Genomic DNA, 23,514 nt, shown 5'->3' with positions numbered 1-23,514 from the left:
CGAGTTTAATGGTCGTTTGTTTCGTTACTTCGGGTTACTGAAACAGTGAACCCAATGGGCACTTGCCGGGGGATCAAAATTTCTTCGTTAGATCAGGAACTTCGTAAAATCGGGTTTCGCTATATCGAGTTTAAACTATCCTGGTGAAATGAAACCATGGAAGTTCGTGCTGCAACAATCATCTTCATTAGTCCAGTTAGTGCCAACTTCGAGACACAAGGAATTAATTCCACGTGACAGTCATAATCGTTACAAGTGGGCTTCAACGCGATTAATATTCTGAAACAGCAGTGACAACTAAGGTTATGTCCACCTGGATAGCTGACGCACGACACCACCCAATTCAAAAGCACTGAGATTGGTGCAATTTGGTGGAGATTTTCCAATTTTTATCATAATGGTGCAACTGATCTGGTTTGACGCAGTTTGGCGCCATCTGCAGAAGGGTGGCGTCGCTGCACAAGTTAACTGATAGTTTTCAAGAAATGAAATGTTCCTTGAGATCAGCTTGAATGTCCATGCAAAAAACAATCTCCAGTCAAGATAACATGCCTGAAGCAGTAAGCATAGTGCAATGCACAGTGGCATGCTGGGCCACTATACTGGGCCACTGAGTCATGCTGAATGGGAGTTTCCTCAAGCGTTGTGGTTACAGGGTTGGCAAAAGAATGAATAATGGGTCATGCTGAATCCGAGTTTGCTCAAGCATTGTGGCAACAGGGTTGGTAAAAGAATGGATAATGAGTCATGCTGGATGAGAGTTTCCTCAGTCATTGAGGTGACAGGGTTGGTAAAAGAATGGACAATGGGTCATGCTGAATGAGTTTCCTCAATCAGTGAGGTGACAGGGTTGGTAAAAGAATGGATAATGGGTCATGCTGAATGAGAGTTTCCTCAGTCATTGAGATGACAGGGTTGGTAAAAGAATGGATAAAGGGTCATGCTGGATCAGAGTTTCCTCAATCATTGAGGTGACAGGGTTGGTGAAATAACGGATAATGGGTCATGCTGGATGAGAGTTGTTGGCAAGGTTGTTAAGAGGGCACCGACCAAGGCCAGGAATCACCCCCACCAGCCATCAAGTGCGCCTAGGTGGCCAGCCTCCTCAGACAGCAGACACTCACCCTGGATATCTGAGAGATGCCAACAAGAGAGATACGATCAGCATTAGGTTACTGTAAAGCTAGAGAAAAAAGCAGCCAGAAAAGAGAAGAGTCAGCCAAGCATTTCAGCAATGTAAGCCCATTTGCCACAACTAGGCATGCAGCACACAGCTGGGCAGACAATTTGCAAGTTGCGATAAAGGGAAACACATCTCTGAGTGGGCCTCATGCCTAGCTCATATTCTTTTCAATATTATTAAACTTGCACCTTCCAAAACTTAGTTACAAGCCATAAGGATGGAAGTCACAAACCCAGCCAATATAAGATGCAGTATTGCAAAACATGCTCTTTTTGCAATTATCAATGAAACAGCAAAAAAGTACACTGCCATGAAAGAAAAAAAAAACAAAATTAAAATAAAGGACTGATAGGAAACCTGTTCAGCCACAGCTCCCACGTCGCCTGACAGTGCAACAGATGCAGGTATGCAGTTATGTAGTTCCTCTTGCAACAGCTCAACCTGCCGAGGAAAGTAGAAGGCAGAAGACAAAATTAAAACAAAAAATCCTCAACATGCAATTAAAACTAACTGCACAATGCATGCACTGTGTCCTGTCTTGAATCCTTGTTCTGAAGTAAAATGCAGCGCGTATTCTCATTAAAGCATACTCCTGCTGGCAAGATGATGTCTGTTACCAGACAGCTGATGCTGTCCTGGAACACTGAAGCATGATTACTGCACTATGTGCTTAATTCTATTTCAGTGCAGTGGTCCCTCCCTATGTCTAGAAATACCTGCTTGTGTGGTTTGCAGAAAGAAAAACAAGCATTATGTTTGCCGAGTATGCCCAGACACAAGCCACACCTACTGCACAAGCTGATGACATGAATAAGAATGCTCCATATGAACAATTCTCAAGTGCAGCATCATCATAACAAAGGAATGAAGGCTACTGTTTTACCAAACCAGAAGTGCAGTGAATAAGGTGTATGGTAATTTAAAGTTTCTGTGACTATCTCTTGCTTCTCAGGGTGCCACATTGCCAACATGTGAAGCCTTTCCATCTCAAGGCTGTTTTTACTTGTGAAGCCCAGTAGGCTCTTCTATAGCTGCCTTTGTTCCCTAAATTGCATTCCAAGACATAACTAGTGAGGTGGTTGCTGGATACAACGGCAATGGAAATCATATTATATGGCCAATCCAATCCAGCAGCCTTAGCTTCTGTTCTGATGGGAAAAGTCCTTTCGCCAAAAGAAGCAGCAGCAGTGCAAAACCTCATGCGCAACCTTTCACTCTATTGTTTAATATCTTGCTTTGTAGGCAGCTCTATCCGGAGACAGTGCCTACGCTGCCGCTTCCTCAAGCAAGGGCCAGCATTTGTTAAAGGTCAAATAAATCATAACAACTGGCCAAACTGCGTTGTTTTCTGCAGTCACTTACCAACACAATGCCAGGGTTAACTGCAAACAGTGGCTACATGCTTAGGAGGGACACTGAAATTAAAACTATCTTCATTATTTATGCAAGAAATGCAACCAAATTTGGCACAAATATGTAATTTTGCATGCTGATTTCCAAACTGCATTTTACTGTAGGCTCGCTGGCACGCTTGAAGAGTAATTACAATTATAGCACCCTCACAAATTCATCCATGAGTTGTTAAAATAATTTTAAAAAAGTGCACAAGTTTGTCGTGTCAGCATGTTCATGAAGGCTTGTTAGGTGAAATAAAACTATTAGTTTCTTTTTTTAGATGCTCAGTACTCATGGAAATAAAAGTTAAAATCAAGCATTCACATTTACAAGAAAATATTTCTGACAAAATTAACTTTAAAAAATATTGCACACAGAAAAATAGATGGCTTTATTGCACTCCTGTGCATCTCAAGATTCATGACCAAAAGCAGAATCATACTACACACATTCATTGCAAAATGCCAAAGGGATGAGTGTAGCAATTGCAGAAAAAGTGAAACCTGAAAAAATCAGCCTTTGTTTGCTTCGTTTATCACCTCACATGCCTTGGTCAGAGAAATGCGGCATAGCAACAAACAGGCAGGCATAAGTGCTCGTGTTGTATCTATTCTCATGCTTTGGTCCTTGTTTTTGGCGCTAACTTCATCATGAATAAGATTCAACTCGCCCAACTTTTTACCTTACTACACCGTACAACAAACAGAAGATGTGATCTTCTGATCTCTCTCCTCTTGATTGTGGTACCAAGATGGTGGTGATCCATGGTTGGAAGCCGGCATGCTCTGGCACCATCAGAAGTGCGATTCGATCACAATTTTAGATAACCACACATAAAAGAAGTAATTTCCCAAATTTGTGCTGCATACTTCACTAATTTTTCATCTACAAACAGACAAAGACCTGATGGTTGGTTATGAAAAAAATAAATTGAGAAATCGAAAACTTTGACCAAACTGACCCTTTACTTGACGTGTCCTGCCTTAAGCTAGTGCAACCCCTGCCAAATGGGCTGGAAGAGCCGCTATAACCCTAAAAGCACATAGCTGTGTGGCTCTTTGCACAATGAAATATGGCCCCAGCACAGAGAGACAAGGAATGGAGGAAGAATAGAGATCATAAATGCTGGACTTCAAAGTCCATTGTTAGAGGACACATATGCAGTCTGCAAATGCCCTGTGATGCTCAAAGCCCATGCTTAGCGAAAAATCTGCTGCTGCTGAGCATGAGCAGCACATGAAGTCAAACTCAGAACTGCATTTTAACATTCCAGTGAAGCACAGAATGCAAGAGTGTGGAACTGCATGCAAATGCATGACAATGTTTCTGTGATGGTGTGAAGGAGAACACAGGATAACTCTCACACCCATCAGTCACAGTCAGCATTACAGAGAGTATCACTGAATCTAAGCACACATACAAATGCCTAGTGAACATTCTATTATGCTTAACCTTTTAAAGACCAATTTTAAAGGCCCTTGCCTGGATGATTTTGACATGTGGGTTGAAACGTGGCGGCCGTCCAAAGTGAAGCATCCAGTTGAGTCGTGCTCCCAGCAACAAGATGACATCGGCTTCTTGCAAAGCCCTGCACAAAGGTGATCACCCAGCTTGAGAAGGCTGTCTGTGTAAAACTCTGACTCTGATCTAAGGCCGCTCATACTTAGAACGCGGAAAGTTGTCCTGGCATGAGCACAGAGTGCTACACCGCTAGGCACTTCTTTCTGGCTCCCTTCAAGCTATACACAAAGCTCAGAATAAAGTAACATATGTAAGAAATGTAACAGGGAGTAAAAAATATAACAGGCACTTGAAGGCAGCCTCCTGAATCATATAGTGAACTAGGAAGATGTCAACAAAGCATGAGAGTTTCAGAATGTTCACATCCGAGGCTGTTCAATGTGTGAATCTTGTGTATATGGAATACTTAAAAAGAGACTGAGGACAGACTGAAATTAGCCTGCATTGAGAGATTACCACAATCTAATGACAAAGGTATACACTAGAAAATGTAAAAAAAGAAAAACAAAACACAGGCATCACCAGCACCGGCTGTTTTTACAAACAACCTGAAGTGGCACACAGATCCCCAAGGCTAGGCCTCACCACCATCCACTAGGAAAGGGTAACTATGGAGTTCTTTATATGACGTCACGAGTTTGGGTTAAGTGATGGGAACAGTTTTAAATCCTATTTTCTGAACAACAGATAGATGTGTCTTTCATTGCCGAACAAGCAGCAATACAGCCAGAAAGGACCATAGGGTCAATTTTTACCAAAAATAAAACTTGGATAGAGTTGACATGGCTGTCCCTTTAATCATCTAAATGCAGGGCCACTTTATGTATGTGGAAACAGCCAGAATGCATTCAAAGGCAGTCATATCTTCGTACACACCACCTGAGAGAACCAGTGAGGAGGTGCATGGCTCACTTTGATCTGGCTGGTGATATGCACTGCGGGTGGTTGTCTGGTAGAACACCCTTGCCCATTGGTGTGGGGAGGTATGGCAGGCCTGTGCATTCCACAAGCTGACGCACGCTCTTCTCAGCACAAGCATATGCAGCCCCTGTGGACAGAATCTAGTAAACCACAAGCAATACACCATAAAGCCCCTCAGGTCCTTTTACTTATTTACCCGTCTAATATGCGTGCTCAAAAAACCACATGCAGCAACTTTCAGTGACAAAAAAAGGAACATGTTAATCATGGCACAATATAGGCAATTCTCCAGCCGACTGACAAGCAGTTGGCCAGCTGTGAATGTCGCATAAAGAATCTTCAATGGCAACTTTCTGTAGAACAAAAAAATGTTGCAACTAAGTGTCACTACTTCATCTTTACGCCTGCTCAATCAAAATTAAAGTAACCATGGAGAGCCAGGGGCACAGAACTGGTCAAGCAACTACAAACAAGCATTTAAATTAGGAATGAATTTCATTGCTAAACAATGCATTAAATAAAATTGACAATGTAGATTCCAACTGCTCCACCCAGCTGTCACATGACTAGTTGTCACTAACACTCACAGCCATTTTAAACATGCCACCTATAAAATATAGAACTGTCAGAAAGTGTCTCTCTCACAAGGGCAGACAAAGAGATGACAATATACAAGCTCTGACTAATCAGCATTGCACTTTCCCAGCTGGCACAATAATCACACTGTACAGAAGACACAGAAATGCTGGCTGTGAGGTGCTCTGAAGATGCAGCCCAGATGATAGTGCAGAAAGTGGTGCAGTGCAGAAAAGTACCTTTTCCAACAATGATGAGCGGTTTCTTGGCACCTCTGAGCAAAGCCAAGGCCTGGGCCACATTTGGTGGGTCAGCAAGGGTGCGCGGAGGGTCTGGGCATTGCGGTGCCTCTGACACACTTTCCGCAGGTACCTCAGCCATGATCATGTTTCCGGGAAGGTCTACGTACGTGGCACCAGGGCGGCCGTAGAGGCTGGCCCGAACTGCCTGCAATGAGTCACCGCGCAAGTTCACAAAGGGGTGAGAAATGATAAATAAATCAAACATAAATGAGGAATGTGGGTAGTGACATGAAAAAAGCGGATGCTGAGGACAGTGAGAAATAGAAACAAAATAGAACGCAACAAAAAAAGTTCCAGCCACTGAGCCCCAGGGTATGACGAGTGTGACCGTGCTACCTTGTTTGCAAAATGATTAGCACATTGAGGATTCCACATGCGATTGCAACTGGCACTGAACTCATTGGCCTCTGCCACTAAACTGCCACAGAACAGATGCACACAGCACACCCTGAGGTAATTAGAGAACAGAGGTAAGGAAACTAAGCGCATACCTTTTCAATGTGCATGGGTATCAGCTGGACTGTACTCGGACGACACGTGTACTTTGTATACATGCGACAGGCATCCACCTACAATGTAGAAAACAACCAGGTTAGCTGGTGGCACGCAGACTTAGCCCACAGGAATGGGTTTCGCGATCTGCGTATCCAACCATGCGAACAAGAAAACCTTTCCCTTATTGTGCAACTCAAGAGCAAAGAATGACACCAGAAAGGAGTGATGAAAGGCACACCAATAACAATGCACTCGTGAGCCCCTGAACAAAACTACAGAGATGCCAACGTGAAAACAACTACAATGCTCATGCAATGTTCAATGCACTGGTCACAGCCTATCCTTTTTTACTTGGTACCTGCATTTCATCATCATCATCAGCCTGATTACACCTACTGCAGGGCAAAGGCCTCTCCCATGTCTCTCCTTTCAACCCTGTCCTTTACCAGCTGTGGCCTGTCATAGCTATCATTTTTCTTTCCATAGCTCGCTGCATTGTCCTTAACTTAAGCTGAACCCTTTTCGTTAGCAGGGTGTGGCCAAGTACTACACCAAGGTGGCCACGTGCATTTTTTTTTATTTGCCAGACACAAAAAAAATCTAATCAACGAACACAATTCACCCTGACCAATGCACTCGCTGCAGGCTTGACGTCATGCCCACCAGCTCATAGGCAGGCAAACGCTAACAAAACGTCAAAAATAAAAGCCATCTACTCAAAAATAACTAGAATGATAACTGTATACTTGGGAAATCGTATTTTACAAATGAAAACTTGGTGCTTTCTCAATATTTCAAGATTTTTACTCAGTATACCATTAAAGGCACGGCAGAACTTTGGTAATATGCCACCAATTCAGATAAAAACCCATGCAAAAAGCTTTGCAGGTGATAAAGGCAAGACGAAAAATGGTGCTGCTCAGTGTGCCATCAATGCAGGGCTCACTGAGGCCCCAATAAGGGCACTAACCTGTGGCAGCTCTTGGAACGCACCAAGCCCTTCCACATTCTGGTCACAGGAGCCTCCAACCAAGAGCACCGGCCTGAGTATAAAAAGGAAAGGATGTGCATGTTTTTTCTATTATTGTACTGTAATTTGTGCCCATATCCTATGCAATGATTTACAGTTTTGAGGGTATAATAAATGAAATGAAGTGAAAAAGTCACAGTAAGAACTTCACAGTAACCTTAACAATAATGAGCTCAGATAGGATAGCGCAACACACATGGAGCACCTGGAGATAACAAAAGTGGGCAGGCCTGGTGGTCAGAAATGTAAATAACAGGATGACAGCAATGAGCCAATCTCCCAAGTAACAACAGCAAAAACATGTCACATTTAACTGATCGGCTAACGAACTAAGGGTCCCAAAAGAAATCCCATCACAGCTCCCAGCAAAACCCGTGAATTCTGGCAGGTGTTAACAACAGTGGGAAGGAGTCACATCTGTGCTTTTTAAAACCTTCATAGCATTCATTCACACCACACAGTACTATGAACCAGGGATCAAAAGCACGAAGGCTGCAGGCCACAATTAGGATTTGTGAGCTTTTTGAGTAATGCATAAAAAGGATTTCCTTAACCTTATCATGGCCTAGCAGTGCCAGAACTGAAAAGTATTCATCAACAGCAATGTCTTACCATTGCTCCGGACAAAAATCATTCTACAGTAAACTCCTGAACATAACAAAGTATGCACTTTTTGAAGACAACTGAAAAGCACTTAGTGGTAAATGCAATCTCCTGAGCTCACTTTAATAGCGATCAATCTAGAATGATAACCTAGTAACCATAGGTGCCTGACAGTTTAGGAACAACTATGCTACTCTACATTATGACTTCACATGGCCAAGGCTGCTTTAAAAGTAGTGGCAGGTCTGCTTTCTTAAACACTAATCCTCACAACTCTTCTGAGACATCAGCCCTTTGGCAGAGACCAAAGAATGAATGAATATGCAGTGTTCAGCTCGATGCAGATTTGACGTGCATGTTACAAACTCAGCATGTACACATGTGTACTCAACAGCATAAGTCACGCCATTTTTCTCTCTACTTAACTTTTGGAGCAAGAAGCTGTTCAGAAAATATATGTAAAGTATCTGCACTTATGAGTGCGCTAATACAACACAGGCTCTCCACATACTGCTCTCGCTAAAGAACTCGGCACGATGCGCAAACTCTCGTGAATGCATTATAGAACAGGAAATGCGTGAAGAAAAGGAGAAATAAGTTTCACTTCAGGCTAAAATTTTTCAAAAAGAACAAAGTGGGTAGCACTGCATAAAAATTCCCATTCTACTTGTATTTAGCTCCTAGTAACCATCAGTTTGGTTTGGTTTATTGGGGTTTAACGTCCTAAAGCAACTCAGGCTATGAGGGACGCCGTAGTGAAGGGCTCCGGAAATTTCGAACACCTGGGGTTCTTTAACGTGCACTGACATCGCACAGTACACGAGCATCTAGAATTTTGCCTCCATCGAAATTCAGCCGCCATGGCCGGGATCGAACCCGCGTCTTTTGGGCCAGCAGCCGAGTGCCGTAACCACTCAGCCACCGCAGCGGGCTCCTAGTAACTATCACTGACATGCTTCGTGTCCTTTACTTACAGTCACACTAAAAACTTCCACTTCCTTTACACAATACTAAGTATGTGTGCATTCAAGCAGGAATGATGCAATCGCTTTCTCAGCTGGTATCAGCCCGGAGAGACAAACAGAAAGTGGCAAGCCAACTCCGAGTTAACGAGAAGAGTATTCAGAGAGAAACTACACAAGGCCACACATGACAATTAAGGAAAACTAAGTAAAACTAACATTTGATTTTCCCTCACTGAGTCATCCCAGCACCATCTTCCATAACAATATAATGCTCTGAAGACCAAGCAACAATGTAAATTTAAGCTAAATTTTCATCCGTTTAAACACAGCTTCACTTGCGCTGTCACAGAAGTAGACTCGTTGCTCATACCATGTGCTTTTACCGAACAATTTATGTCACAAGTCCGTGCACTCACCATCCGTTGACCTGAGCATTGGCCAGTCCTCCCAGGGCATGAACTAGACCAGGACCCGACACAACAAGGCACACACCAGGCCTGCATGCACAAGTATGCCCCCACAGTGACTCTGAAGTCCGGAATCTGTTACATTTGAACCACATAATGAAGTAGCGTCCAATTCAATGGCAGTGTGAAATTCCTGCACAGACGCAGAAAGAAGCGCACTTGGAGCACTAAAAGGGACAGCACGGGCATGGCAGCCGAATGCTTAACTTTTTGCGAACTGCAGAGCACCTCCTATTAGCTGTTAGGCACTGTTCTCATCAAAATTATGTTTGTTTGCCTCACCACTGAGCTGTTCCCCGAAATAACATGTACCAAGTGGTTTTAAAATATGCCATGCACAGTTTGTTTTGTTTTTTTTCATAAAGATCTTGTCTGCAACAACTTACTCTTTATGGTTTATTTTCTGCAGCAAAATTACCCAAAATTTAACCCAACATCCATGAAATTGTCAGTTCCTGTAATAAATGCTAAATAACATAAGACGGATGGCGAAAGTAAGCAGCAAATAATTCCGTTTCCTGGCAGAGCAGGAACAGAAGCAAGTGAATATGGTATTCATGCAAAATGTGCAAATCATAAGAAATATAAAACTGCCATCCTTCTTCAAATTTCAGCAGATAAAAATATACAAAGTAGCTGATACAGAAAAACAGGTTATATATTAAAAAAGGCTAATCATATTGTTATGGACCAGAAGACAAGTAGGCAGTTACGCGAGACTGGGCCCACAATCATTAAATCATATTTCATCTTGTCATCAAGTTGTCTTGTATTCACAGGCTTGCCACAACATTAGAATATATTATTTAAGCTACGGTAAGCAATATCAGACAGCAGCATTAACTTACTGTCCATTACCAAAGGTTAGAAATAACAAATAATTTGCCAAATGGTCACAAACTAAAGAGGTGGGATTAGGGTACGATCAGATAAACTGCACGAATGCAAACAAAAAAATGTTCAAGACACATGCATAATATCTTCCACCGCTAACACAAGACCAAAACAGCTCCCTGAAAGCACCATTACATACAATACAATTACCGACATGAGGTCGTTGGTACAGCATCTTGGAAAAAACAGCATAAAAAGATGACAGACACAAAAAGAACATCAGCACATGTGGTGTCTGTTCTATCTGTGTCCGCTGTCTCTTTGAGCTGTTTTTTCCAAGATACATATAATATGCATTTGTCAAAGAAATGCACAACAAAAAAAAAATGAGCATGCACTACCAATATCCACTTGGTTGAGTAGCGAGCACAAGCACAGGTGGCAGAACTGCCAGCTGCAATGAAGACATATGCTACCAATAGAAGGTGGCTAGGCCAGGAATTAATCCTGAGCAAGTCACGCACCCTTCCAGACCTTTTTGATGCTACCCAGAGCATGGCACAAAGCTAGATATGACCTGATCCGTTCTACAGGGAAAGTTGTATAGGGCCTTCTCCAGAGTAAAGCACAAATGCTCTCAAGAATGTGCCCTTTGTGTGATCAGGGCGTGCCCTTTCATGGAAAGGGGGGCACAGTAAATATCACGAGTAGTTTTTTGCACTGGACAAGAGCAACAATTCTCTTCTAATTTTTACCGTGCAGTGCCTTACCTTCTGGTGAGATATCCCATGGCACCAGCTGCATAGCATGCCTGCAGATTGCACAAACGAAAGACCACGGCTGCAATGCACTCTTACGCACACAAAATAGTTCAGCCTTAGCTGCCACTACATACGATGACAGAACCACAACAATGCTTAACTTGACATATATTAATGTGGGCAGAGAAAAAGAAAGAAAAATAATGTACAATGAGAGAGAACTACAAGAGCTTGGTTTAAGGGCATCTAACGTCCCAAAGCAACATAGGCTATGATGGATGCTGTATTGAAGGGCGCCAGAAATTTTCACCGGAAGGACGCTGGAGAGTGAAGGACTCTGGAAATTTCAGCCACCTGAGGTTTTTAACGTGCACCAACATCACACAGTAAACGGGCCTCTAGAATTTTGTTTCCATCGAAATTCGACCACCGCAGCTGGGATCGAACAAGCACCTTTGTTGATGTTTTTTTTTATAACTACAAGAGTGTCATAAAAAAAAGGTTATATTTTATTTGGGCTGGCTACTGAAGCATGTGCACCCCACAAAACTGGTGCCCATCTTCAGATTGACAGAACAAGCACAAATGCTCAGTACTCCAAGTATACTTGGAATTGTGGATTTAACTGCACATGCAATAAGTTGTTCTAAAACCACTGCTTTTTTCCATGTCCAAGAAGACAGTTTTACTTCTTTCACACTGGACAAAAAAAAAACAATGAACCATGGCTCACCAAAAAGAATCCTGCTTGAAAGGAAACCCAATGGAGAGGAGACAGAACTACAGCCTATCATTTAATAAAACACGTTGCGGGGCTAGTTGGTGATGCATTTTCTTTTCTTAAAATTTAAACAGCACTACATATTTAGACGATTCATGTCTTTTTGTGTAATTGTCTAAATATGTAGCACCATTTAAATTTCAAGAACAGCCAATCATAAACCCATTAACAACAGTAAAAATGTCATTGTAAAATATAAAACATAATAAAAGGGCCTTTAATTGCGTTTCTTTTCACAGCAGGATTTCAGTTTCAATTGGCGCGAGGCCAGCAGTTATTGAGATTCCTTAGCATGCTGAACAGCAAGCTAGAAGAGGTGCTAAGGCCTGGGAAGTTTCCAATGTGTGTATACAAAAAGCAGCAGCATATCACCGGATACTGCCCTCGATTCCCCTATACAAGGGGCAATGCACTATACTACTGTAACACACTGCACACATTTTTGTAATGTCGTTGTCAAGCTCCAATGACCAAGGAGACCTACAGATCAAAGGAACTGTGGCCCCCAGAGATAACTAGGGGATGACCACTTGCTCTACTGCAGCAATTCTCAAACTGGGTTCCACAAAACCTTGGGGTTCTTTGCCTTGGGGCCTCAAGTACCTAAATCCATGCATGCCTAAAGCACTGAAGACATCCTTTATTAACCATATTTGACCAATGCTTATTTAACAATGGTCATTTTTGAGTGTCTCTGTTCTGCTGTTGTTTTTGTTCGAATTTGTTGACTTGTCTGTACTGTACATGCATACCCTTGTATTTCATGACCAAATGTTGTGTTTTGGTTTTTCGGCTGTATTACTGTACTTTTCATTCCAAACAAGATTGGTTTGGTTTATTGGGATTTAACGTCCCAAAGCAACTCAGGCTATGAGGAATGCCGTAGTGAAGAGCTCTGGAAATTTCTACCACCTGGGGTTCTTTAACATGCACTGATATCACACAGTACACGAACCTCTAGAATTTCGCCTCAATCGAAATTCGACTGCCGCGGCCGGGATCAAACCCAAGGACTGTGTCTTCGCCTACAAGTATTCTGTTTCTGACCCATACACAAGTCTCTAGCTATGAGTTCAGACAGTGTTTAATAATTTGTGCAGCACAAGTAGAAATAAAAATGAAATGAAAAATGAAAGAGCCACCTTTTCTTTACCCACTTTACTCTGAGACTAATCACACTGTCATTGTTCACTGTAGACTGTTTCACTGTACAGCCACTCATTATCAATTGAATTTGGGCATTTCTTGAGCTACCAAGAGTCTGCATGCATGTCAAGCTAGAAGGGATGGAAGCCAAGAAACACAAAGTTCCCAACACCTTCTGAATGCCATTTTGATTTCCGTGAGGCTAAAAAGATTAAGGATTCCTGCTCTACTCTTCATCCCATGCTAATATTTCATGTCAACAAATGTACAAACTTTATTGCGCAACCAGCTTTTGATGTAATGCTTCCATCAATTTCCCTAGGCTGAAGATATTGAGAAATCAAAACCATACTGCAGCAAACAAGACTGCCCTTAAACTTATTATAACTGACTATTCATCACTATTGCTATTCATTAGTGACTGCATACACAATATTTTAGAGCAAGCACAGTCAGGATTGTCTCTACTGCATTTGTCATATGTTCATAAAAAAAAAACCAAAGTAAGAAACTATTCGCTGCCTTTGACCTCTCAGCTGATCAAGCCACATGCTGACTTGTGTGCATGGTCCACTTAACTGTCTTGTCAGTTGTTTGCAAGGCCCAGCTCTCTTCCACCTCCACTCAATATCAACAAGGTGACTGATAAGTGACAATAGTGCCCTGTCCTCGTCTTTGCTCGCCCTCGCTTGTGCGAGCCATCTACTGCTGCTGACAACAGCTTGGAGACCAGTGAGACAGGACACTAACCGCTTGCTCGTTGTGCATTCCGACAAACTTGATGCCAGCCTGCTGTGCTGCCAGGGCCACTTCGAAGACTGGCACGCCGACCACACCGAAGATATGCTCCACTCCCTGCCATCCACGTTCAAAAAAGGGGGCAGGACACGAGCTCACATGAGTCACTGCATGCAAGTCTCCCACATACTCACCAGAACTTCCCCTCTGGCCCGAAAGAAAGAAAACTCACAACAGTAGTAATGGAATGTTTAATCCAATGCACCAAAAGAACCACACGGTACCCAAAAAGAAAACAGGATTAAGTGGTTTCAACACATGTTGGACCTTGAACCAAAATCAGGGGGCACAACTCAACTTACTTTATAACTGGTTTGGTTTATTGGGGTTTAATGTCCCAAAGCGACTCAGGCTATGAGGGACGCAGTAGCGAAGGGCTCCGGAAATTTCGACCACCTGGGGTTCTTTAACGTGCACTGACATCGCACAGTACATGGGCCTCTAGAACTTCGCCTTCATCGAAATTCAGCCGCTGCAGCCGAGATCAAACCCGCATCTTTCGTGTCAGCAGCCGAGCGCCGTAACCATTGAGCCACCGCAGCGGGGCCTTACTTTATAACTCTACGACCAAAAGCCCGCATGACACGGCTAGATTCACAGGACAACTGAGCAGCCAACACAAGCTGTTGTGCTCAGCTGATCTTGATGCCTCTTCACTACCCATGAAACATCTGGGAAGTGCTTCTATATTCAGACACAACCCAAGAATGAAGAAGAAAATGCCCCTCAAAGAAGACCCTTCAACCAATCACCTAGCGTGTGCCAGCCACCCGTGACGATAAACTAGCTCCTGTAAGGGCATTTGCCGCTTTGTACTCAAGTAGTCAGCAACTGTCAGAAGGTGCTTGACATCGAAATTAAGTGGCAACAGAAGTACATTACAGAAATACACAGAGAGAAATACACAGGCAACTAACAGAAATGCACAGAGCTGCTCTAACGCACTTTTGTTTAATCTTTTCCCTGCAAAGCATGCGACTTCATGTGTTGCCCATATGCCTAAAGGCATCATTAGCACATTAGATTTTAAACAGCAAACAGAAGTGATGAACATGCAAATGCAAGAGTAAAATAAAAGCACAATTTACAAGCAAGGAATCAACAGTTTTGGTAAGAAGTGAATCCCTGCATGCAGCACTGTGTGTGGCATGAATGGTATTTGTATTATCAGTGGACAAATGATGTAGCATGAATTTTGAAAGCTAATATCCAGAAATTAACATGCAAAACCACTGTTCCATGGTCATTCACATGAACTTCATCAGGATACAGAATCCCCATGACCAACACCTACCTAACTTGTCTTCTACTAACTGCAACTGCAACTAACTGCAACTAAGCACTGCAACTGCAACTAAGCAGCATTGGAACTGCAACACTGCCATCATACAAATCTTTTTCATGTTAACGCAGCAGTTCAGTGCTGACATATGCCTGTTCACAGCAGACTGTGCCAGATGCATATGTTCAATGACAATTAACCAGCCACCGATATTTCCATTACCGCACTGTATACGGCCAGATTTCATGCATTCGAAACGCGCAACTTCAGTGCGACAGTTCAAAATCTACAGTTCACAGTAGTGTTAACTGAGAAAATCTTGATAGTTGGGCACATAGCCTACAGACTGGTTCACATGCAAGCGACAGAGAGATTAAGCGGCGCATAGCAGCGAAAATTTCCAACTTGCTGGAACGTCGCTGCTCATCGCTGCGACGGCTCAAGAGAGGTTTTGGCGCCGCGGCGGCAGGATTCGCTAGCGTTTTCGCTTGCATGTGAAACAGGTATGCTTACGATAAACAAAAAATGGCGACACGCATCCGGTACAGTCGCATTTTCACTTGGCACCGTGGAAACCCGAACGCCCTGGTTGAATTCAGGCTCCGGCACAGAGAGAACATCCCGCCGTAGGCGCCTCTCCCAGGCGTCAATGACCGGCGCATCGCACGCAGCCGCACCGAAGCGACAAGAATCCAAGAGCAACTTCCGATTTTCAACTACGACATTTATTTGTGCTTAAAAGTGAGGTCACACAGTTATATTTATTTAAATATCGTGCACAGTCAAAGAGAAAAACCTGTTTGTCAGGGCAATTAAAATACTGAGCACCGGGGGCACAGTCCAAGCGATAAGAATGCAAAAATACAAAGCAAAGCAGCGCCAGGGAACAATCGCGTTGTACTAGCCACAGGTGTCAATTTTGAATCAAAAACTGAGACGAAACGGAAACAAGAGTTGCATATGTCTCACGCGTCAAGGCAACACAAGGCACGAGCACTGCACTACGCGACGCCGTGAACAAGGAAAACTTTTTCTCAAGGGGTCACCTGTTTCCGAAGGGCCTCGACGACAACTCGTGCGCCGTCAATCGTTTTCGCCGCCATGCTGGAACCGCTTGCGCAAAGGCGCGCTCCGAAATAGCAGAAGTAAATTGAGCGTCACCGAGTCGGCATGCAATCTACATCGTCTACGTTGTCACGAAACAACCGCTCGAAACTAGAACAAATTTGTGACGAGCGGACGACGCTCGCCGCTAGCGCGCAGTCAATGTGGCCAGCAGGCTCCCGAATACCGATAGGGACCCAAAGTTTTTCTTTTTTTTTTTCGTTTTCTTCTCTTATTTCTTATCGCGCCCAGTGTCCGCGAAAGACGAGCGGAACGATAGCCGTTCACGGAAAACGCAAAAGTATTCGCCGAACAATTTTGTCACCCTCGTTGCTGCGAGCCCTTGCGTACTTAGAAATTATAGTACGATAATAGCATCTGAAGTGCACATGTGCTGCAGTCAGGCGACTCGAGTGAAGACGCGAAGTCTGCGAACAGCGGCTCCTGTTCAGTGGCGGATGACTTGAATCACAGAAGCCTCCATTTCCTGCAGATAAAAAAAAGCCAGATGTGAAATCTCTGCGTACAAGCGGGGGGCGAGATCAAGTGCGCGGTGCTACACTCACCGTCGAGCTTTGGCCCCCGGCTTCCGAAGGAACTGAAACCGAAAGCAGACGCGTCAGCATGCCCTCAGCAATTCAAGCATTCCAAACAATTGGTGAAATCACTCTTACTGGTGTGTTTGATGACTATGGGTTTAGCGGGCTTAACCAGGGGATCCAGACCAGCCTGCGAAAAATAGAAGCAGACCGCACATAATGTGGAAGGGTGCGTAGGGGAATGCCTGCAGTACAATTTTCACCGCCTGTTTATCCACTGCGTCATCGATACGAATTTTCACATCATTGTGTGACCAGGCCGAAGTGCAACACTATGATTTTAATTGTAGGTGAACTCATCTCAATTCAAGCCCGGAGTTGGGGCGCTCGACCAGCTCCTCTTCCTCTCTTTCTCCTTGCACTCCCTCCTCCTTCCCTCACGGCGCGGTTGAGATGTCCACCGCAAAGCAGATATTTACTACTCCATTTCCTTTCCTCAAAAACCATTTTTTTTTAATATAATTAACCCATTAGCGGAGCTTGAGTGACCCCTCCAGTTTTTTTTTTTTTTTTAATTGAGCCTGATCTGTCGATTACAACTAGAAGCACAAGTGTAACAAACTCCTATAGGCTATAAAGCTTTCAAAATATGCCTTTTAAAATATAAAGCTTAATTCCACCTGCTACAAAGCATGCGCCATAAGTCTCGAAGTCCCGGAACTTGGCCAAGTCCGGCAATGTACTGCATTTGAGACTGGGAGAATGGCGATACAGTCTTTCCAGCACATAGATTACCGTACCATGCTGCTCACGGATACCGATACACAGCTCCTATCTGCTACATATGGGAGCCAAAGCGGCCTTATCAAAGCGGTGTAGGGGTGCCAACTAAAGCTTTCCTGATCAGTTCCAGCCATAGCAAAATGGACAGTACATCCACTCGGATCTCGAGTGTGGCTAACATTCTTTCCCCATTTCCTCCCACAGTGGCCTTGTGCCTTCCTTTAAAAAAAATAAAGGACTTTTAATCAATCAATCAAGATTAATTCCTACCAGAGCTAGAGTAGTTATCAGTTTGCTGGAGGAGTGGACTACCCCACTGGGCAGTGAACTGCCCATTGACAGATGCTGTTATATAAGATATGTGCAAAATTGATCAAATCCAGTAGGAGGCACTGGTCGTTCTCTACTTTACATTCACAGATTGTGGGAGTCCTCACACAATTTGTGGAACAGTGGTGCAGCGGTTAAACGATCCCCGATTGCCTTGTGATGGCCGGTGCTTTATGCCTGGCCTCGGAAGCCATGCCTCATGCATAAGCTCTCGTCCGTCTCATGCACTGAGATGTGTCACTAGTTTATTATCTTCCGTTATCAACAGCAAAAGATATTTTTCCTATGAGCCTAACATGACAATGATAAAGTGAATACACTGACTTTGTGTTGCGACCTCCAAATGGAGATCAGTGTTGCATCTTTTAAAGGGACAGTGAGGAGAGCTCTATTAATATTTATTTTAAAGCAAAATCCGATAGTTCGGCATTTCACGGCTTTGTTGCCACTTGGCCAGCAGCGAAAGATGCATTTATTGAAAAAGTTTTTCCCGCCGCTCTGATTCAAACTTGGGATTCTCTTATGACGACACAGGGCTAAGTGACGTGAAACATGATGTGCACATGACGGAACACAGACTCCGTGATTTCTGGCAGCCAGCAGTGCGGCCTAGCAGCAGCCGGAAAGAAAGCTACCGCCGGCGGCACGTTGAAGGCATCTATCGGCTATTGCGGCCGTCGCTATCGTCGCTTCGTTTACGTTTGCACCGGCGTTTTGCCAGCGTTACGATGGATCCCGCTCTCGAAGTCGTCAACGAAGTTCTCGCAAATAGACATTTTTAGCATACCCTGTACCTTGTTACCGTTAGCGGAATACCGGGAGCCCGCCTACCGCCGGTGAGCAGGCGCTGATTGGTCCCGATGCTGCAGGCGCGCGCGTAGTTGCCGAGTACGTGGTGCCATCTGGCGACGTCAAGAAGATTTGCGCATGCATTGGCTGCGCCTCAGTGATTCATGGTTTCTTGTGTTCTAGTGTTGCTAGAACCATTGGTTCTAGCAACACTGTTTTGTCCTATGACGTCATCACGCTTGTACTTGCGAGTTTGGCCTGTGGCGGCGATACCTGTATTTTGGTTCTTGCTCTTTTCTATGTTACAAGAGCTTTGTTGTCAGTATGAGTGGCGTTTTTGTAATCAGGAGCTGGTATTCTGTCGATACAAGCACACTTCAATTTCTCCTCAGTGTCCCTTTAACAGGTGCAGCTGTAACTACAAAAGCAGCACTTCGCTGTTCCTCATGATTGCTCATTAAATATTCACACAAGTAGCGAATATTCGTCAAAATATTCTGTTTGCATTCGATTCGGTTCTCAGCTGAACTATTGGAATAGCAAAGCATAAAGCTTTCCATTGTTTTTTTTTTGCCTGGTCGTGGGCAACAATAGCAAACAAATGTGCTTTGGTATCCAGGACAGCTTTCTCACATGAAGCACCAATTAAACACACCTTGTGAAGGATTCCGATATTTGAAGAGTGGTATCGCTTGTCGGGTAGTTCAGTAGCACGCACTTTTGGCGATCCAGACAAAGCAGGTGTGACAGCAGGCGAGGTTGCTGCCGACAAGGACTGCAATGGGCCGAGTACACATGTGTATCACTATTGCCAAAGCACAACTCTGGTGAATGAAGAGCCCGATTATCATACTGTTTATCGCCCCCTTCAGCACACTGCAGTGGGAGAAAGTGAGTGATATAGTAAGCAAGCTGGATGCAGGAAGTGTAGAATGTGGGAACTGGAACAAAGAAGGGCACTTGGTTCAGGCTAGTTAGTGTATAGCTTAACAAAACAGGAAACATTGTGTGCAGCACAAAGTCCTCAAGGTTTAGTTTCTGTGATGAATGCTGGACATAAAACTACTTTGCGAACTTAGTCTTCCGGTAGGGTGCAGACAACAAAACTTCAGGTAATACCAAAAAGGTTGTGAAGAAAGGTATCATGCTGAGGGTGAAGGATGAGTAGTTTGAGTGGAAACTTTGCTGGTGCCTTACTTTTGTTGATGGAGACTTCCGGGCCCGAACAATCTGGATCAGGGGTGGCGCTGGATTCTCATGTATGTACTGAAACAAGAAAGCAAGTAAAGACCTCGTAAAAGAACTGAACCTTTGTCACATCGCTCTGTTTATCTACAATGTGCTGGCAGGTTGAATTCACAGCCTGTTTTGGTTCTTACTGCATGGTCATTTCAGTGAATATACTGATTACCTTGAACAAATTTCAGGGCACAGAACAGAGCTGAGAATGAAAGAAAAATAACAATAACACAAGAATCACAGAATAAATACTAAGATGACTGTGGATGTTAGCTATGTCGGTATTCAGACTGAGAGCAAACAACAAATGAACAGATGATGCTCAGCACCTTGCGTTCCCCATTCCTCATAAGCCTTGAGCTCTCCACAGTCGACAACCGCCACCTCACTAGGCTAACATTTAGTTGGGCCAAGGGCTCAGGTCAAGTCATGACAGCTGATCAGATGGCAAAATCAGCACTCATTTAATAAAAGCATATCCTTAACTTTAATATAGGCACAGTTTAATGAGCCAGCCAACACTAACAAAACCTTGCTAAACCTCATGGTTTAATGAGCCAGCAAACATCAACAAAACCTTGCTAAATCTCGCGAATGGCACAGCAAGCAGAACTGCAAAAGCTAACAGTGCAAAGAGGGAGGGAAAGGCAGGTACTCCGGACACACACATTTCCTTGCAGGTGGCAATGCCTCCCCTACTCCGACTGTTAGTGCTTGCATCAGACTTATGACAGACGCTTTAATTCTAAGACATTATCAATGGAAAGCACAGTGTGGCTGAGCTAGTTGGCTGCTTAGTCAGTCTAAAAGCGTTTCGTGTTTGAGTCACCTACACCAAAAATGTCCTAAGAGAAATTGTTGAATGGCTGGACCCAGTACATAACCATGGTTAGCAAAAATGAAATGTACATGCAAGTTTTTTTTCCGCAGCCGGTCAGTCTTCCAGTGGACATTTTTATAAAGCTGGCCACTTCATTTTAATCAACACAAAACAAAGTGAACAAGGGTTGAAGGAAGCCTTTGTGCTAGCAGACTGAGGCTCCCCTCAATCCTTGCTCACTTTGCTTTTTATTGTCATAACCTCATCCTTCGGCTCTCTCTGCTAAAGTTTTGTGCGCATTAAATCAAGTATACACTTGGGCAGTGAATAAAGATAGAAATATTAACAGAAATACAAAAATCCACAGTCTCTGGGGAGAGAGAATAGGAAATATGGACAGATCAGCCAGAGGAAACACTTTTCTAGCCTGCAGCTTCAAACTGTGGAAAAGGGGATGGGATGAAACAGGTAGGGTGCAGGTAGGAGATGACAATGTCATAATTAATGAGTCGCCAAAGAGTGCAAGACAATGCACACATGCACTCACACACAGGCTATAGTCGGACGCAACTTAAGTATGCAGTGAAGCTTCGCCCATATTCAGCCTCCACATACAGAATTCCTCCACGACGAAAAACAAAATAGGCCGCTGCTTAAATGTCACTTGTTACTTAAACAAGAAGCTTGTCAGAAGAAAAAGAAATTATGAGCTCTACAATTTTGATACGTGGATTATTTGATAAAGTCAAACAATAAAAAGATGATTTTTTTTACTGTTGCGATTCAACTGTTCTAATTCAACTATCAGCTTAAGTTCTTCATGCCGCCAGTAACTATGGTACTGTGCATATTGAGCAAAAGTTATCTTACCCTAGCAACTGGGCTGACAACCGACCAGGGTGACCGGACAGGCTTCCGTGCACTCCGTGGGCTGCCTCCGGGGGACTGATGCTGCTCAGTCTTTGCTGGGGTTTTTACTGGAGCATTGGATGGAGTCTTGTTAACGGGTGTTGGTACCTTGAAGACAGTCTCTCTCGTCTTGGCAGGAGTCGCCACAGAGCACCAGCCTCGCATCGGTATGTTTGAGGGAGTACGACTGCGGCCTTGAACAGTTCCTGGCATACCACTGACTTGCCGTCTGCAAAGCGGTTTAGGTGGGGCACTACCGGCTCCCCTTTGAAAGGATTTTCGAATGGCCAAATGCCTTGCTGGTGTCACACGGGCAGTGCTTTTTGCAGCAGCATCAGTGATGCAAAATGATGTCTGGCAAGCCATTTCTACACCCCTAGGGACCACAAGCAAGCAGTTAGGTTCCGTGGGAGAACTTGCACCACCAGACGAAGTGCAACCTTGTTCACATTCTTCTTTGTGAGAGTCAGCTGGAGTTTTTCCTGAGTGTCCTACTGAAGGCACCTTTGTTGGTGTCAAGTATGCGACTGAAGTACATTTATGCTGGGGCGTCGTGGCCTCTGCTACGTTCTGGAAACACTCCTCGGCGCGGGACTGCCAGGAAGCGGAGCTCGCGCCGCACTCTGGTACTACCTCGCTGGGAACGTGCTCCACTAGGTTGGCACCGGTTTCCACAGGATTAGAGCAAGGCGACGACTCGGACCCGTTACCGGGATGTGGAACATCGTCCCCTGCGGGTCCTGGCTTGACTGTCGCTTTATTTTCGTCACATGGAAACACCAGTTGCTTCTTTACCGGTCTTGGCATTTCTAGATATTCGAGATCGTAGAACTGGGTGCCAAACTCTCTAGAAGGTTTCTGATCGCCTTTTGAACGGGAATCTGGCGACTGCTGCATGGTACCCGGGCCGGTTTCCGCGATACTTTGTTTTGCAGCTCTTGAAGGGCGTGGTGTGGACATGGCTACAGGATCGCTCAGCACTACAGCACCATCCCCATCATCGACCAGCGGTTCACAAGCATTTTGGTTGCTTCGATGCCCCAGAATTTCTTGCGAAGCGAGTGGCGAATCTCCCTGCGGCTCCAGGTATTGTGCGAGAATTTCTCCGTCCAGCGAGCACTCGGCACCGGTGTCAACACTGTTCTTAGGGCTCAGCACGAGTGGGCATTCCTTGGAAGAACACAATGCGATCTGTTCCGAAGGCGCTTTGTTCTCTTTGTCGTTGTTGGCGTCGGAAAGCTGCAGAGCATTCAAGCGAACAATACATTCGTCAGCCGATAATCCCAGGGCACGTGCTGACTTGTCTTCGGATAATAACGAACCGTCCGCAGAGCAGTTGAGGCGCTTTTCTCCGAGCGATGAGCTTGCCGCCGAGCTGCTACTAAGACTTTTCGTACGATAACGTCGAACGAAGGGCAAGCCCGATGCCTTGAGCTTTTCTTCGTTGATTATGATACTTTCATCGTCCTCGTCTATGTAAAAGCTGTAATGTGTGGCATCTAGCACAGCGTCCATCGTGTTCCTAGAAGGAGGTCCGGGTACTTTGAACACACTGGCGAAACGAAAGAACAATAGTAACTATTAGCCTGAAGCAAGTGCAGTGGAAGTATGAAAGGCCATTTGCTCGGCCTGCATCGTTTTATTTAGAAGGTTAGAATATCCGCCAAAAACTCTCGTCATTCCCAAAAATTTGCAGCCGTACGGAACGGCTTGATCGAATATCACAATAATGGGTATTTAAAATGTAACAGTGGGCACAAAATCCGCACTTACCCGACGCGTGTGATAACAGAAAATGCTTCTGTCGGGACGTCGGTTGCGTTTTCCGCCTTTCACTTGAAACGAGCTTCAAACGTATCACTCCACGTGACCAAAATGAAGAGTAGCTATTGGTGCAAAATGGCCGCAAAACTGCTGGATAAATAAGAGCACGAATGAAAC

The 23,514-nt window shown here is 44.3% G+C and overlaps 2 protein-coding genes across 3 annotated transcripts in view; both read right to left on the bottom strand.

Annotated features, from left to right (window-relative positions):
- The window catches only part of Hacl (2-hydroxyacyl-CoA lyase), a 30,619-nt gene extending 14,283 nt beyond the window's left edge, over window positions 1-16,336 (bottom strand). The window contains exons 1-11 of one of the 2 annotated variants that reach the window (XM_089544042.1): window positions 16,107-16,336; window positions 13,731-13,835; window positions 11,063-11,103; window positions 9,408-9,488; window positions 7,364-7,436; window positions 6,390-6,467; window positions 5,836-6,043; window positions 5,012-5,147; window positions 4,061-4,166; window positions 1,541-1,624; window positions 1,125-1,133 (exon numbers count right to left, since the gene is read on the bottom strand). In XM_089544042.1, the coding sequence (XP_089400168.1) occupies window positions 1,125-1,133; window positions 1,541-1,624; window positions 4,061-4,166; window positions 5,012-5,147; window positions 5,836-6,043; window positions 6,390-6,467; window positions 7,364-7,436; window positions 9,408-9,488; window positions 11,063-11,103; window positions 13,731-13,835; window positions 16,107-16,163 (978 nt within the window). In that variant the 5' untranslated portion in view covers window positions 16,164-16,336. The remainder of the gene's footprint in view (window positions 1-1,124; window positions 1,134-1,540; window positions 1,625-4,060; window positions 4,167-5,011; window positions 5,148-5,835; window positions 6,044-6,389; window positions 6,468-7,363; window positions 7,437-9,407; window positions 9,489-11,062; window positions 11,104-13,730; window positions 13,836-16,106) is intronic. The other variant, XM_089544043.1, reaches the window with a different exon arrangement.
- Window positions 16,337-16,509: 173 nt separating this feature from the next.
- Window positions 16,510-23,480, bottom strand: LOC149341821 (uncharacterized). The gene is made up of 7 exons (XM_089544041.1): window positions 23,347-23,480; window positions 21,535-23,125; window positions 19,803-19,871; window positions 19,261-19,380; window positions 16,839-16,893; window positions 16,731-16,762; window positions 16,510-16,651 (listed from the first exon to the last, which is right to left on the bottom strand). The coding sequence occupies exons 2-7, from the start codon at window positions 23,086-23,088 to the stop codon at window positions 16,613-16,615; spliced, it is 1,869 nt and encodes a 622-aa protein (XP_089400167.1). The 5' UTR covers window positions 23,089-23,125; window positions 23,347-23,480; the 3' UTR covers window positions 16,510-16,612.
- Window positions 23,481-23,514: the final 34 nt, after the last annotated feature.

Source organism: Amblyomma mixtum, chromosome 5, assembly GCF_055824585.1.
Source record: "Amblyomma mixtum isolate Tamu chromosome 5, ASM5582458v1, whole genome shotgun sequence".
In the NCBI taxonomy this organism is placed as follows: domain Eukaryota; kingdom Metazoa; phylum Arthropoda; class Arachnida; order Ixodida; family Ixodidae; genus Amblyomma; species Amblyomma mixtum.
The sequence above is the reverse complement of the archived record's forward strand: the minus strand, read 5'-3'. Positions and strand labels throughout refer to the sequence as shown.